General features: G+C 41.1%; 1 protein-coding gene and 1 pseudogene across 1 annotated transcript; one reads left to right on the top strand and one right to left on the bottom strand.

The window, feature by feature from the left end:
- Positions 1–565: 565 nt before the first annotated feature.
- LOC109757371 (uncharacterized) lies at positions 566–7,477 on the top strand (annotated as a pseudogene).
- Positions 7,478–8,264: 787 nt separating this feature from the next.
- Positions 8,265–14,879, bottom strand: LOC109757372 (uncharacterized). The gene is made up of 12 exons (XM_020316192.4): positions 14,633–14,879; positions 14,470–14,523; positions 13,605–13,784; positions 13,372–13,503; positions 13,095–13,234; positions 12,599–12,685; positions 12,333–12,461; positions 11,193–11,345; positions 9,769–9,870; positions 8,974–9,141; positions 8,815–8,894; positions 8,265–8,520 (listed from the first exon to the last, which is right to left on the bottom strand). Exons 1-12 carry the CDS (start codon positions 14,682–14,684, stop codon positions 8,472–8,474), a joined length of 1,326 nt encoding a protein of 441 aa, XP_020171781.1. The 5' UTR covers positions 14,685–14,879; the 3' UTR covers positions 8,265–8,471.
- Positions 14,880–15,079: the final 200 nt, after the last annotated feature.

Raw genomic sequence — 15,079 nt, 5'->3', positions numbered from 1 at the left:
ATCAGCCGACGTGAAAGTCACTTTATTTTGCTGAGTTGTACTGTTTGGCACTCGACAAAATCTTTGCCGAGTGCCCATGCTCTGGCTCACAACAAATTCCTGTTTGCCGGAGAGATGTATGCTAGGTGGCTTTTGCCGAGTGTAGCACTCGGCAAAGGCTTTGCTGACGGTTATAGGCCCTTTGCCGAGTGTCCGTGGCACTCTGCGTATAACTAGATTCCGGTAATGGATCAATATAAAACTCTCCCGTTCCTAGAAAAAGGCTCGGTGCAGCGCATAGATCGCATACGTCGTTTTATGGTGCGATCCTGCCACGACGACTAATCCAACGGCCTACTGCTGTTTGGCCTTCGGCATGGATGGTGCGATATGAAGTATATCGTACTGAAAGCATAGTTCAAGCACCAATACGCAAAGGCTTCACCCGAGTCCAGGCCAAAGCCAGAGCCCCCCAACAACGCCGCACCGCACCGCACTCCGCCAGTCCGCAGGGTTCTTCATGGCCGCCTCCGGAAGCTTCCACCCCGCGAGCGGGCCGGGCAAGCTAGATCGCCGGGGTTGAGCCATGACTCAGCCGCTCGTCTACCGCCCCGACGATGACCGTACGTCGACTCTAGCCCCTGACTGCTCGCTCCGGCGTTCGTTCCCCTCTGCCTGACCCCAGCTTCGTTTCTAATGGCGATGGTGCGCGCGCGCGCGTGCAGTTAAGAAGGATCTAATGAACACGGCCATCGACGGCAACCTTGGTCTCCTCAAAGGTAGCCCCTTCCTCTTTTCCACTTAGCAGCGATAATGCGTTACAAACATAGGCTTTGAGTTAGCACTTAGCAGCGATGGACGATTAGATTTGCTTGAATATAGCACTGAATCTGCCACGTCACACGTGTATGATTTTGTTTTGGTCCATGTTGATGCGACGCTGAGTTATCTTGCATAGTTACAGCGGGCACCGACTTCCGGTACATTTATCTTCAATAAGCTGTCATACGAACATAGTTCTGGTCGAATGTTTTACTTGTAACAGTTTGCTATCCAGTAACGAATGCAATGTTTTTCCGTACTCATCAACACTAGTATTTTTCTGATGGCAACCATGAGTCCATGACATGCAGTTTTAGGACCGACCGTCGCACTCACATGGCTAGATCGTTTGCAGTGCACTACTCAGCAGACACATATATACATAGATCAGCTGAAAAATCATGGTATAAACGTGACAACTTTCGATGAAACGATCTAACTGTCCACCACATACACAATTCATAGTGTAGAAGTACTCTAAAACGTTGTGTTTTGTCATGTATTTTCAGTTTTTTACTGGATGGCTGTCCAGCAATGCTTCAGATTGGTCCCTTGAACTTCATGAAGTAGTTGTCCATTTCGCATGCTTGCTTCTTTTCTTTTTGTCTTCTATCTTGTTAATTGGTCCATTTGTTTCTATAATGTGATTATGTTTACTTTTGGGGAAGGTATTATAAAGAATCTTACCAAAGAAAAGGGTGACCCATCGGCGATTTTTTCTTTCAACATCAAAGGATATTCTGTGTTGCACACGGCGGCATGTTTTGCGCAACTGGAGGTTTGCAAGTATTTGGTGGAGGAGCTTAATGGAGATGTAAATGCTCCTGGATATGGAGCTGGTGCTCTAGGGGGTCTTTATCTATCCCTTTCTTCATTTTTAAAACTGGTGGCTGCCATTTCAATTATTGCTAGCATGACATCTATGATTGCACTGACAATGTGTGTTATCACAGGTGCAACTCCATTTATGTTGTCAGCCTCGTCTGATGATGTTGCTACCGTCAAGTATTTTCTTGATCATGGTGGTGATATATTGAAAGCAGATGACAAAGGACGCACAGTTCTCCACCATGCTGTGGCTGCAGGTTCTTCTCCCTGACACACACACACGATTTCTTGAAGATGGTTATTTTTACTAAGATTTACTAGTAGTTATTTACTCTACTACTCTAGTACACTATGTTTAATTATTATGGCAGAACATGAGTTATGGGATCATTTTTGTTTACAACAGGATGCTGCAAGGTGACAGAGTTCCTCCTTTCAAAAGTAGTTCCAGTCGACATAAACTATGGCCATGGAACACCAGCATTCGTGGCTGCTGCAAATGGGAAGGATAACACACTGAAGATTTTGTTGGATCACAACGCAAATGTATATGGCCTTCACTTTTTTTATTTCTCTTGATTCAGAGTTAATTTGCACATATACTTTTGGGTTTTTATCATTTATGCCACTATTTGTGTCCCACTACCCAGTTTTGCCATTAGAAGTTATAACTCCTCAAAAATGCCATCGTCCCATGAGATGCTTCCTCAAAAATGCCATCGTTTTGTTAGATGTTTACTCAAAAATGCCATTAGACATAGTTATTGTCAGGTCAAACTCGTTGACCATGTTATATGATGAAAATTCTTCTATACCCACATGTCATCTATGTGTATCTCACAATGATATGTGTGGACCCCACTTGTCAAGAGTAAGCAAGCGAATAATTTTATAGGAAAATAAGAACGTTGTTGGGATCAAGTGGGACCCACACTTTATTGTAGTGAGATAGAGGAAGAGCTGACATATTGGTCTATACGTATTTTGGTCATTATAACATGGCAAATGAGATTAGAGAGCTGACAGTAATTGCGTCCAGTGGCATTTTTGAGCTTGTGCCTAACAAAACGATGTATTTTTTTAGCAGTTAAAATTCCTAGTGGCAAAACTGAGTAGTGAAACACAACCAGTGGCACCTAATATCATTGTCACCAGTTTGGGAAGTCCGTTGTTTATGGCTCTTACTCAGCGTTCACTCAAATGCATGGAGACACTCGTTGAGGTGAGAATTCTCGGGATTATTTGTCCATTCATGTGTTGTATTTTGCTTTGCTTAGTCTACCATCTCTATACTCTCTGATATACATGGAGATACCACCATTAACATTCTATTGAATAATTCCTTTTCACAGGCTGGTGCCGATATTAACTGCAAGGGTTGCGCCATGTCTCCATTGGTATATGCTACAATGCGAGAAGGTTGTACCAACTTCATTCGGTTTCTGTTGAAGGCTGGAGCAGATCCTAATACCCTCGATGATGCATGGTTTGTATTTTTTTCTATATATTTTGCTGACTGTATCACCATACTCCATTAAAGCTTTTGGGGATACTATTATGCAACTCCTCTTATCATGTTGGTGAGCTGTTTTGGGAATGAATTTAGGTTGCTTTGTGTCGTTGACTATGTCTATTCTCTTCCATCATATAACATTATAAAAATGTTGCTACTTGCTTGTATCCAACAAGTTTGCAACATATATCAGTATTTTTTTCCCTTTTGAAAGCATATCATGCATAACTTGACAGCTGATGAGCTACTGAGTTCTCACCATTCTGGGTAGCAACATTTCTCAAATGTATTCATGCAATAAACAATAGAATAAATTGTTTTTTTAGTTAAGTTCATGTTCTTCATCCCTATTGTTAGTATTCATTACGATTCTTACATCGATTATACTTACATCATGTTCATGTTATTTTTCTATATTTTAAATAGTTCCTTTCTTGAATGACGTTCTTACTTTCTGAAATAATTAACTGTTACCTTTTCTTTTGTTGGTCAGTTGGGTAGGTTGCCGGTAGTGCTTGCTGCAGTACGTGATTGCATGGAAGAGGTTGAAATGCTGTTTCCTTTAACTTCCCCAATTCCAAATGTCCCAAACTAGAGTGTTGAGGGAGTAGTTTCTCATGCAAAAATTGAAGATAAAAAGCCAATGGTATGTTGTGTCTGTTCTGATGTTGTTTTAATATTGGATACTGTTTGAAAGCTAAACCTTTATTTGTTCTTCAACTCTAAATTTATTATCCATTAATGTTATTATAAGCTATGGTCAACTGGTCATTATATGCATGGCACCATATGTACATTGATAGAACCATGAGTTATTTATTGGAGTAATCTTAGGTCTCCCAACTTGGGATATATCATAAAGATAGTTTTTTTTACTGGTGACTAGCCTAGAAAACCTAACTATAATTTAATTAGAAGGGTAATATGATCATGCTGAGAGTGAATAGACATCATGAACGATGTGTGATACGCACTATCAACTATAGCTTAATGGAACATAATATAAACAAACCCTAAATTGCAATGAATAAAAAATGATATCCAAACTAGGTGAAAATCATAAAGTAAAAGAGTTCTTCTGCTTCCAAGCTTCAAAAGTGCAAATACCTGACACCTGATAAGATCGACTCTTAAAATAGGATAACTGCAGTGCCCTTTCCACAATGATATTTGCATGTAAATTTTAGGCAAGTCTCAGTTCTGTTAGCTGTCATAAGCATATGATGTGTAGAGAATAGTTGGATGCTCTCTGATACATGAATGCTTAGATATGGCTCATAGTTATGGTCTTATTGATCCATAGCATGGTTAGAAAATACTCCGTTTCAAAATATAAGGTGTATTAGTTTTTTCAAAAGTCAAACATATGCATGTTTGAAGTTTTTAGGAAAAATATATCAATATCTACGGTATCAAATTTGCATCATTAGATCCATCATGAGAAGTATTTTCATATTTTACTTATTTTGTATTGTAGATGTCGATACTTCATTCTATAATCTTGGTCAAACACAGACACAAGTTTGACTTGCACGGAATTAGATACACCTTATATTCTGGAATGGAGGGAGTACACGACATCATGTGCAGGGTGTGTTATTCATTAGTATCTAGTAACAATGTCACATGAACAATTATGTTTTATTTAAGTGGCATACTAGCTATAAATTATGTCGCAGTCCTTTCTATTGAGGTGTGGGCAAATGCTATCTATCATGTATATGTCCGAGCCCTTTATCCCATTATGTACTCCCTCTGTTCCAAATTACTTGTCATAGAAATGGATGTATCTAGAACTAAAAATACATCTAGATACATTCATATTAGTGACAAGTAATTTCGGACGGATGGAGTACCTAACTGGCTAGCACATTGCAATGTGTTCTCCTTGGTTGTTTCTGTGAAAGAAGGAACACCTTGATCTGTGCTCATATTCTCATGTTTCATGTTGCCTGCCATCTACTGTGCACTGCAGGCCACACCTGGTGTTTGGTAGATTGTAACATTGTTCTGACTTTCACGACAATAATCCATGATAAAGAAAAGGATGGTCTATATATAATAGCATACTTCTTTGAGAAAATAGCCTTAGGGCATTCGAGCAAATCATCACAGTGAATGATGATTATTTCCGCAATTCGAACATTTAATTCCTGTTTCATTATGTATCGTCCTGGAGCTAAGGGACCATCAAAGGAGAAAAAAATTCTTGAAGTTACAAGCTGATGCGGCATTCGAGCAGAAGGAGTATAAGATTGCATCACAGTTCTATGATATGGTAAACCTCTTCCACTTATGCTATGATGGTTTAGATGAGTAAGTTTTTGCTGTCAATGGGAACTGAATTAAAATCAGTTTCTTTTCTAACCAATTAGGTTTCTTACTATATACTCTATATAGTAATTTACATTATTAACCACTTCGGGTATCAAACAGTTTTTTTCAATGTAACATGTCAGCTGGGAATGGCACAAAAACAGAAAAATATATATTATCTGATGATCCTGAAAAGAAACGTGTAACTGGGGGACAATGATTCCATGAGCTCCATGTGTTTTAAATGTAGTGTTGTGTATGTGGCCATGAATATATCTGATTGAAGACCGACTAAAATTACAACTAGATCTGAGCTAGATCCATCTAGATTAATATAATTTGAAGCAACCTTACTTTAAGAATGTGATGAAATTCACGCATCTTAATGATTATGTGGTAGAATGAAAGAAATTTCTCTTGGGGTGCCCATTTAGGGGGTGGCAATTAATGAATAAAAACAATGTTTGACTGGTTCTCAACTCATATCATTATGGACATGGCATAACCAATAATGGGTCACATGTATATGGTAGGTAGCGATCTAGAGATAACTTGTTAGTATGCCATGTATGTACTTGACTTGATTGGTCACTCATTTGGACTAATCTTAACCGACGTAGATCATGCATATTAAGTAAATTTGACTTCACTTGAGAACATATTTGACATTCTTTGTTTGACTTCTTATATCTCCACATTCCATGAAAACTTATTTATTTTTTCTCAGCTAATATGAAATTTTGTTGGTTGCCCACTGTCTGCGTCTGATGTGATGATGTCTACTTAGGATTGTTAACTACATATTCAAATTGACCGTAAATGTAAATTGAACAAGCCAATCAGTCTAGTAAGAGAATGTGTTCCACAACTCCATTCTGTGGTATTACTTAGTAGTAAAGTTTTTACACGGTTTTCTACTTGTCCATAAATAAGTGTTGAATAAAACTCCTGTATATGGCGATTTTAAGTTGAAAATAATATTTTCATGACCTCTCATGTTTGACCATAGGCAATATGTCATGAAGAGTGTGCAACACTGTATTGCAACAGGAGTCTTTGTAAACTGCTCATGGGTGATGGTAAAGGTGCTTTGTCAGATGCTCTCAGGTGCAGAGTGCTGCGACCTCACTGGGCAAAAGCTTGCTATCGTCAAGGTGCAGCTCACATGCTACTCAAGGTGAATCTAGCTTGCCAGTGTGTTCACTATTTACATATTAATCTTACATTCTGGTCAGATTCCTTGATTTGCCATGCACCCAGGAGTATGAACAAGCCTGTAATGCTTTCTTGGATGCACAAGATCTGGATCCTGGAAATGCTGAAATTGAGGGTGAACTACGGTAACCTTCTCTCTTTGCTCATCTCTTTTCCGTGTCTTCCAAATGCAAGTATGCATGGGTTTAGGCTAGCAAATTACTTTATAGCTAGTGACCTGAAGCAGTTGCATACTTGACTATACACGTAGAATGCCATTAGCGCACAACTCTGAAGAACTTTTTCTTATGCGGCACTTGTGGTTCAGTAACGTCTAGGACTGCCATTAGTGACTATGTCAGCCCTAGAAAGAGGAATCATGTAGTCATTGAGTTGCATATTTAGGGACTATTGTTAGCGCTGACATTTCCATTCCATCGGGCTGAATTTCTTGCAGGAAGGCTAGGGAGCTCATGAAGAATTCTTCAGGCGAAGGTGAGCAGTGAGGTGCGGGCGGGCGCAGGCTGGAACATGTTCTACTTTTCACTGAAGTGGAGCTAGCAGGAACTTCTAATCCTTGTGTCTTGATTTGAAATTCATGCGAAACTGCAGACTGCTACAACGAGACTTTGTATGAAATTTTCTCGTCTTGCCTGTGGATTGTACTTGCCGTATGCAATTACTTTTATTTTGGATGAGTGCTTTTGCATTTTCAATCATTGAGCAAATTGATTGAATGCATAATAAAACATGGACTAGTTCATGATGGCGCACTCTGCTCTCTGTGTGACCCTCGCCACTCCCAGGGACTAACATAGCGTCAGGAGCCGGCGCAGTCTGCTATTTGATGTGCTGACCCAAGCCTAGTCCCGCAGCTCAGAAAGAACAGAAAAAGTGGACTCCTCCTCCACCGTTTTCTTAAAATTAATGTTGATATAGGCACTTCAATGGGAGGCTCGGGGTCTGTGATCGGAAATGAAGATGAAGGTGTAGGAGAGGCAGGATGCTCTGCAAGCGGAGGTCTCGGCGTTCATGAAGGCAATTTGTGAGCTGCGGGACTAGGCTTGTGGCACATCATCACCGAGACAGATTGCCTAGTGCTTAAACGTGTTACAACGAGCAATGTTATGATTTGGCGACACGTGGATTTATTTTTCAGGAAGTCAAGCATTTGCTGAATGTGTACTTTGATCCGGTTAATGTAGGCTGTTGCCCAAGGGCTTGTAATAATGTTGCTCGTGTACTAGCAGCTCATGCAAAGGTTCTCTGAAATCCCTAACTTTGTACTTGCAACCTGTGCTGTAGTGGAACAATCAAGAATCAAGGTCCTCCGCCCCAACTACGACAACAAAAAGCGCCGCCCCAGCTGCTCCAGTCAGACGCACCAACGCCTTCATTCAGCCACCTTCAGCCGCATCCAGCAGCAAAGGCGATTGGGTTGAGCTCTGGTGAAGCTCTGGCGGAGCGTAGCCCCTGCGAGGGGCGAGAGCGACATGGAGAGCACAGCCCGCCATTAGTATATTTTTTCTAAACGGAAGAGCGCGCCGTTTTAAACTAGCCCATGTCGATGTTGCATTTAATCCATTTGCTCAATAGTCAAAAATGCAAAACGTACGAACCCAAAACAACATAAATTGCATACAGCAAGTACAATCGACGGGCAAGACGAGATAATTCCAGACAAAGTCGTGTTTTAGCAGTCTGCAGTCACGAGTTTTTCCGCATGAATTTCGTAGCACAACACAAGGATCAGAAGTTCCTGCCATAGTTCTACTTTAGTGAAAGGTGGAACATGTTCCAGCCTGCGCACGCCCGCGCCTCACTGCTCACCTTCGGCAGGAGGATTCTTCATGAGTTCCCTAGCCTTCCTGCGAGATTTCAACCGGTTGAAATGGAAATGTCAGCCCTAACAGTAGTGCCTCAATATGCAACTCAATAGATGACCACATCATTCCTCATAGTAGGTCCAGCCCTACACGTTACTTAGACACAAGTGGCGCATAAGAAAGAAAGAAGTTCTTCAGGGGTGTGCACTAATGGCCCTTGACGTGAAATAGTCAAGTATGCAACTGCTTCTCATCACTGTAAACGTACTTTGCCAACCTAAACCGTAGCAGCATTTGGAGGCACTCAAAAGAGACGAGCATAAGAGAGTAGGTTACCGTAGTTCACGTTCAATCTCAGCATTCCCAGGATCCAAGTTTTGTGCATCCAAGAGAGCATCACAGGCTTGCTTATACTCCTGGGAGCAGAGCAAATCAAAGATCAGTATCGATTATGGAGTAAGTCATCAGTGGACACACTGGCAAGCTAGAGGGCACCTTGAGTAGCATATGAGCTGCAGCTTGACGGTAGCAAGCTTTTGCCCAATCAGGCCGGAGCATTCTGCACCTGAGAGCATCTGACAAAGACCCTTCACCATCGCCCAAGAGCAGTTTACAAACACTTCTGTTTGCATACAGTGTTGCACTCTCTCCATGATCTATTGCCTACGGTCAAAAGGTGGTCATCCAAATATTATTCTCAAAACTTAATACTGCAGATGGAGTTGGAACACATTCTCTAACTAGATTGATTGGCTTGTTCAATTTACATGTACCTACTTATAATCAGTTTGGGTACAACCGTTTGATGGCACACCACACACATTAACAGAGGCAGTAGACAAACATATCAAAGATTCATATTAGCTGACAAGGAGAAAAATAACTTCTCATGGAAGTACTCTGTTTTTTCTAACATGCGCAGATGATGCCAATATAAGTTTCTAAAGTGAAGTCAAATTTGCTTAGTAGTATGCATATTAATCTCTGTCAGTGAAGATCAGTCCCAAAAAATTATAGAGTGAAGATTAGTTTCAGTCAGTGACAAATAACGTGAAATCAGACATGGCAAATTAATAAGCAATACATCATGTCCCAGTCCTATTATTCATTGTCAATTACACTGTTTTTCGACAATCAAAGCTCATATTTTACATTAAAAATGGTCAGATATTTTAAGGTTAGATAATAAGAAACCTAGATAGAAAAGAAAAAAAAGCTCTCCAACTAGATCCCTGTTAACACACAAAAATTATCTTCTAAACCATCATAGATTAAGTGCAAGAGGTTTACCAGACCATAACACTCTGATGCCATCTTATACTCCTTCAGCTTGAATGCTGTATCAGCCTGTGACTTGAGCAAACGTTGTCTTCTTTCACGGTGCCGTTGCTCCTAGACAATAAGTAAAATAAACATGAAATGGATATTTGAATTCTAGAAGTAATCATCATCTACTATGATAATTTCCATCACAAAAAAGAAAATCAGCAACCCTTGTGTTCAACATTCTACATAGCTTACTATCTAGGTGGCAAGCTCTTTCACATAATTATGCTGCATGCATGCATACGGCAAATGCCACATCAAATGGAGAAAATTGTTACTGGTCGGAAGCACAGAGTCAAGGTCTTAAAAGAACTCCTCTGCAATTATAGGTATAGGAAATGCACCGAAAATGGAGGAACATAAGCCACTTGTGTCTTCTTCAAAAGAAGCATGCAACTAGTACTAGAACACCGTTATCCTTTTCTTTACCACTAAATGATGTCGCTAAAGCTAGAACAATGTCTTTCTTTTGCGGGGGAAAGTTAGAACAATGTTACAATCTATGAAAACACCAAGTGGGGCCTGCAGCGCAAAGTAGATGGCAGGCAATAGGAAACATGGGGACATGAGCAGAGATCAAGGTGTTTTATCTTTCACGGAAATAACCAAGGGGAAAACACTGCGTATGTGCTTGCAAGTGCAACATAATTTTAGAACAAGTGTGGTACTTAACTAAAATATATTGTTCATGAGACATTATTACTACTATACTACTCCCTCCGTTCAGAATTACTCGTCGCAGAAATGAATGTATCTAGACGTATTTTAGTTCTAGATACATACATTTTCGCGACAAGTAATTCCGAACGGAGGGAGTAGCAAGTAGCACAGTCTGTACATGATGCTGGTGTACTTCACAACCACGCTATGAGATCCATGACTATGAGCAACATTCAATATTCCTGTACCAGACAGCCCTAACTAATCTACAGTATTTCAAGATTTGCTTCAGCGCTCTAAATAATGATAAGTTAATGGCAGTTCCTTGAACTGAGACTGCCATACAATCTATATGCAACTATCATTTCACAAAGAGTACACCAATTGCCTTATCTTAAGAGTTGATCTTATCAGGTGTAAGGTGTTTGTACTTTTGAACACTGGAAGCAGCAGTACTATTTTCCTCAGTCATTTCTACCAGTTATCCAACATAAAAACAGAATTTGGTTAGCATTTTCTATTCATTACAATCATTACCCTTCCAAATTAAAGTTGGTGGTTTATCCTAAGAAAACCCCATAATGTGGTCTTGTCTACATAGTAACCAGAGCTTACAATAATACTGAACGGACAGATTTCAGGACTGAAGAACAAAACGATGGCTTAGTTTTCAAAGCAATATTCAATATGGAAACGACATAAGAACAGAAAATATCAAAATAACATACCATTGGTTTTTTATCTTCATTTTTCACATGGGAAATTACCCCCTCAATACTCCAGTTTGGGACAGTTGGAATTGGCGTAGTCAAAGGAAGCAACATTTCAACCTCTTCCTTGCAATCTCGTAATGCAGCAAGCTCTATTGGTAACCTACCCAACTGGGCAAGAAAATTAAAAAGAAATGTCACTTATTTCGAATATTTAAGACATCAATAAAAAGGTAAACCATAGCGATAACATAAGAACCTGATCATTCATAACTTAGAATCCATGTAAATAATTATAATATTGTCAGAAAGAACCAGGATCACTGTAATTATCAAATATTTCAACAAGGAGAGAATTCCAACAGCTGGGATGAAGAACCACATAATTAAGCTAAAGAGGTGAATTTATTTCAGTTTGTATTGCATGAGTCATTGGAGAAATGCTGCTACCCAGAATGGTACATACTGATATCTCAGTATCTCATCAACTGTTTAGGATACATATATAGCAAAGGAACGTGAACATTGTGTAATGTACTCTCGATGCAGAAAATTTTAACATTGTGGGAAGGAACCAGGATCTATGTAAAAAAATTATCAAATGTTTCAACAAGGATTTACCCGAAAAGCATTATAAAATTGCTAAGCAATTCAAACTGCCAGCACGCAAGTTTTCAAAGAGAGGCATTTCAGCCAAAGTTGAGACTCAGACACCACAAGAGTTTTTAGTGACACCACAAGACTCAGACACCACAAAAGTGCATATTTTTTAAATACCTTGATATTTGTATATAAAAAAGGAATACATATACTACTACCTAGGTGGTCTTATATACTCCCAGTTACGAATTGAGAATTGGGCTGTATCAATGGTGGATGTGGAGTGAGGTCACCCTACCACGAGAGTTCGATTCCCATGAGGTGATATCTAAGTCGCCCACATAGGTTTTTTTAATGATAAAGACTGTTAGAATGAAAGGTCAACACAACTTAACTAAGCACAAGCGTCAATTTCCCACCTAGTCAACGGCACAAAGCAACCTAAACTCACTGCTAAATGGCTTCTTTGAATAATAGCATCACCAGAAGATTTGATAGTATATAGTGAAATTCTGCATACCAGGACAGCAAAATATACAGAAAATATACGGAACATACATCATCGGGAATATTAGGATCAGCTCCAGCCTTCAACAGAAACTTAATGAAGTTGGTATAACCTCCTTGCATTGTAGCAAACACCAAAAGTGTCATAGTGGAAGCCTTGCAATTAACATCGGCACCAGCCTGTAAAGAGGATTATGCAATAGAATGTTCAGTGTTATCTCAATGCACATCAGCATATAAGCATCGCAGTGATGACATAAAGGTAGAGTAGGGAAAATCAACACATTGCTATGATTAATAATCAAGAGAATACTCACCTTAATGAGTAGCTTCATGCACTTCAATGAACGGTAAATAAGAGCACTCAGCAGGGGAGTAGTAGCACCGCTGATAATGATGTTAGGCTGAAAGCAGAGTATTGTGTTTTGTATTAAGAAACACAGGTGGCATGATAAAGTCAAGAGTTCCTAATAAAAAAGCATGTCATCATATAATTTACTGGTGTGTTTGGTGGTTTTTTCGAGGGATAAAATGTAAGTGAACAATCCAATCCTAATCCTGACCTAACAAGCTTGTTTGGTTCGAAGATTGAAATGGGTTGCTCCATCAATCAAACACACTTCAAGATCTCTACTGAATTTCATAAACCTAAAACATATTTGCAGTATCTAAGTATGTTTTACTCCAAGCAACCAAAACACCCCCAGGACAAGACATATTTGCCCACATCATCTAACTAGTTGGCAAACTAACAATTATCTGTCCAAATTAACTCTGAATCAACAGAAATAGGAAACAGAGGAGGCTATATACATTTGCATGGTGGTCCAATAAAATCTTCAGCGTCTTATCCTGCTCATTTGTAGCAGCCATGAAGAGTGGTGGTCCACGGCCACAGTCTATGTCGACTGGCACCCCTTTTGAAAGGAGGAACTCTGTTACCTTGCAGCATCCTGTAGTGAACGAGATGATTCCGTAAGTCATGTTTTGCCATAACAATGAACAAACCAAGTGTAGTAGAGTAAATAACATCTAGTAAAACGACCATCTTGGAGAAATCATGTATGTATGCGCGTATCAAGGGGAGAACCTGCCGAGACAGCATGGTGGAGAATTGTGCGTCCCTTGTCATCTGCTTTCATTAGATCACCACCATGATCAAGGAAATACTTGACAGTGGGAACATCACCAGACTGAGCTGACATCATAAACGGAGTTGCACCTGTAAGAAAAGCACATATCAACACAATCTCGATCGCATACTGGAAAACATTGGCATGGCAGCCACCGATTCCAAAAATGGGGAAAGAAATAGAGAAAGACCTAGAGCTACGCTTCCAATTCCAGGAGCATTCACATCTCCCCCAAGCTCCTCCACCAAATACTTGCAAACCTCCAGATGGCCTCCACATGCCGCACCATGCAACACATCAACTCCATCTTTGTTGAAAGAAAAAATCGCCGATGGGCCACCATTCCCCCGAGTAAGACTGTTTACAATATCTTTCCTCACAGAAACAAACATCACATTACAGAAATAGACAGCCGAATCAACAAAATCGAAAACCGAAAGAAAAAATGGAAACATGTATGCAATGCATAAGAACCTCAGACTCAGAGGCCAAAGGAACCGATTTAATGCATTCATGGACACAGTTATGCAGTGAAACTCTTGACGACATATGAATCTAGAGTACTTGACTATACTGCAAATTTGGTTGTAAACAGAGTCGTGTCCCATCATCAATAGATGCAAGATTAACACCCTGGTTTGTTAAGATAAGATAAAAACACTGCTCCTCTGAATTTTGTTTTAACCGGAATGCTCGTCCGGATTTCAGGAGGGAGACTAAGTATGAAATCTTGTAATTACTAGTAGATAATAAAATTGCTTGGACTCATCGTTGCTAATCTAACGCTGATGTTTCTAAATGGTGAATGCAATAAAACAAGCAATACATAGCATAGCATCTGACAAATCAAGTCACCCGTGGCAACACAGAAAATAGAATCCGATAAGCATACTATTTTCCGAACAAGCGGTGGTGGATGGTTAGGCGCCTCAGCAATGCAGCATGCCTGAACAACCTCCGACCCCACAGACACAGCACGCGCATGGCATGACTAGACTAGAACAGAAATGAGGAAAATGCACAGGAGCATGGCGGAGAGGAGGAGAAAGTGCTACCTTTGAGGCGGCCGAGGTTGCCGTGGAGCGCCGCCATCAGGAGAGCGTTCTCATCTGCACACACGCGCGCACGTACGATCTCGGTCAGGAATGCAGCCGCAGAGAGAGGAGGAGAGGAAGGGATGATCGCGGGAGCAAACCGAAGGGGGGAGGGGGGACGTACCGGTGCGGCCGCCGTCGGAGGGGGCGCAGTAGACGAACGGAGCCGCCGCCATGGCCCAGTCCGGCCGGTCTCGCTGTCGCTCGCGCTCGCGGGGTGGAAGCGACGCCGGAGAGGCGGAGAACTCTGCGGTGCGGTGCGGCGCGGGGGGAGCTGGGGTTTTCAGCCTGGGCTGGGCTGCCCAGCGGCGGGGAAGGCGAGGGCGGTGTGGAGTGGATGAGCCCGGTGCTGGTGCACTGCCCGTGCTCTCTCCGCGCCTTGCCCCTGCGCGTGCATAGACCCGGTGCACCCGAACTCGTCGCTCGGGAGTGAACCCATATGACTCGGAGTTTTCGAACCCACTCGCAATGACAGAGGGGCACACAAGTGCGAGAGAATCCTGTCAGTGAGTAGGTACACGGCGGGTAGAGATCAGGACGTGTGACGCTGGTGCGTCGCCGCGCCCAGGTC

This window comes from Aegilops tauschii, chromosome 3 (genome assembly GCF_002575655.3).
Source record: "Aegilops tauschii subsp. strangulata cultivar AL8/78 chromosome 3, Aet v6.0, whole genome shotgun sequence".
Taxonomy (NCBI): Eukaryota; Viridiplantae; Streptophyta; class Magnoliopsida; order Poales; family Poaceae; genus Aegilops; species Aegilops tauschii.
Note: the sequence above shows the minus strand (reverse complement) of the source record. Positions and strands in the feature narration are given on the sequence as shown.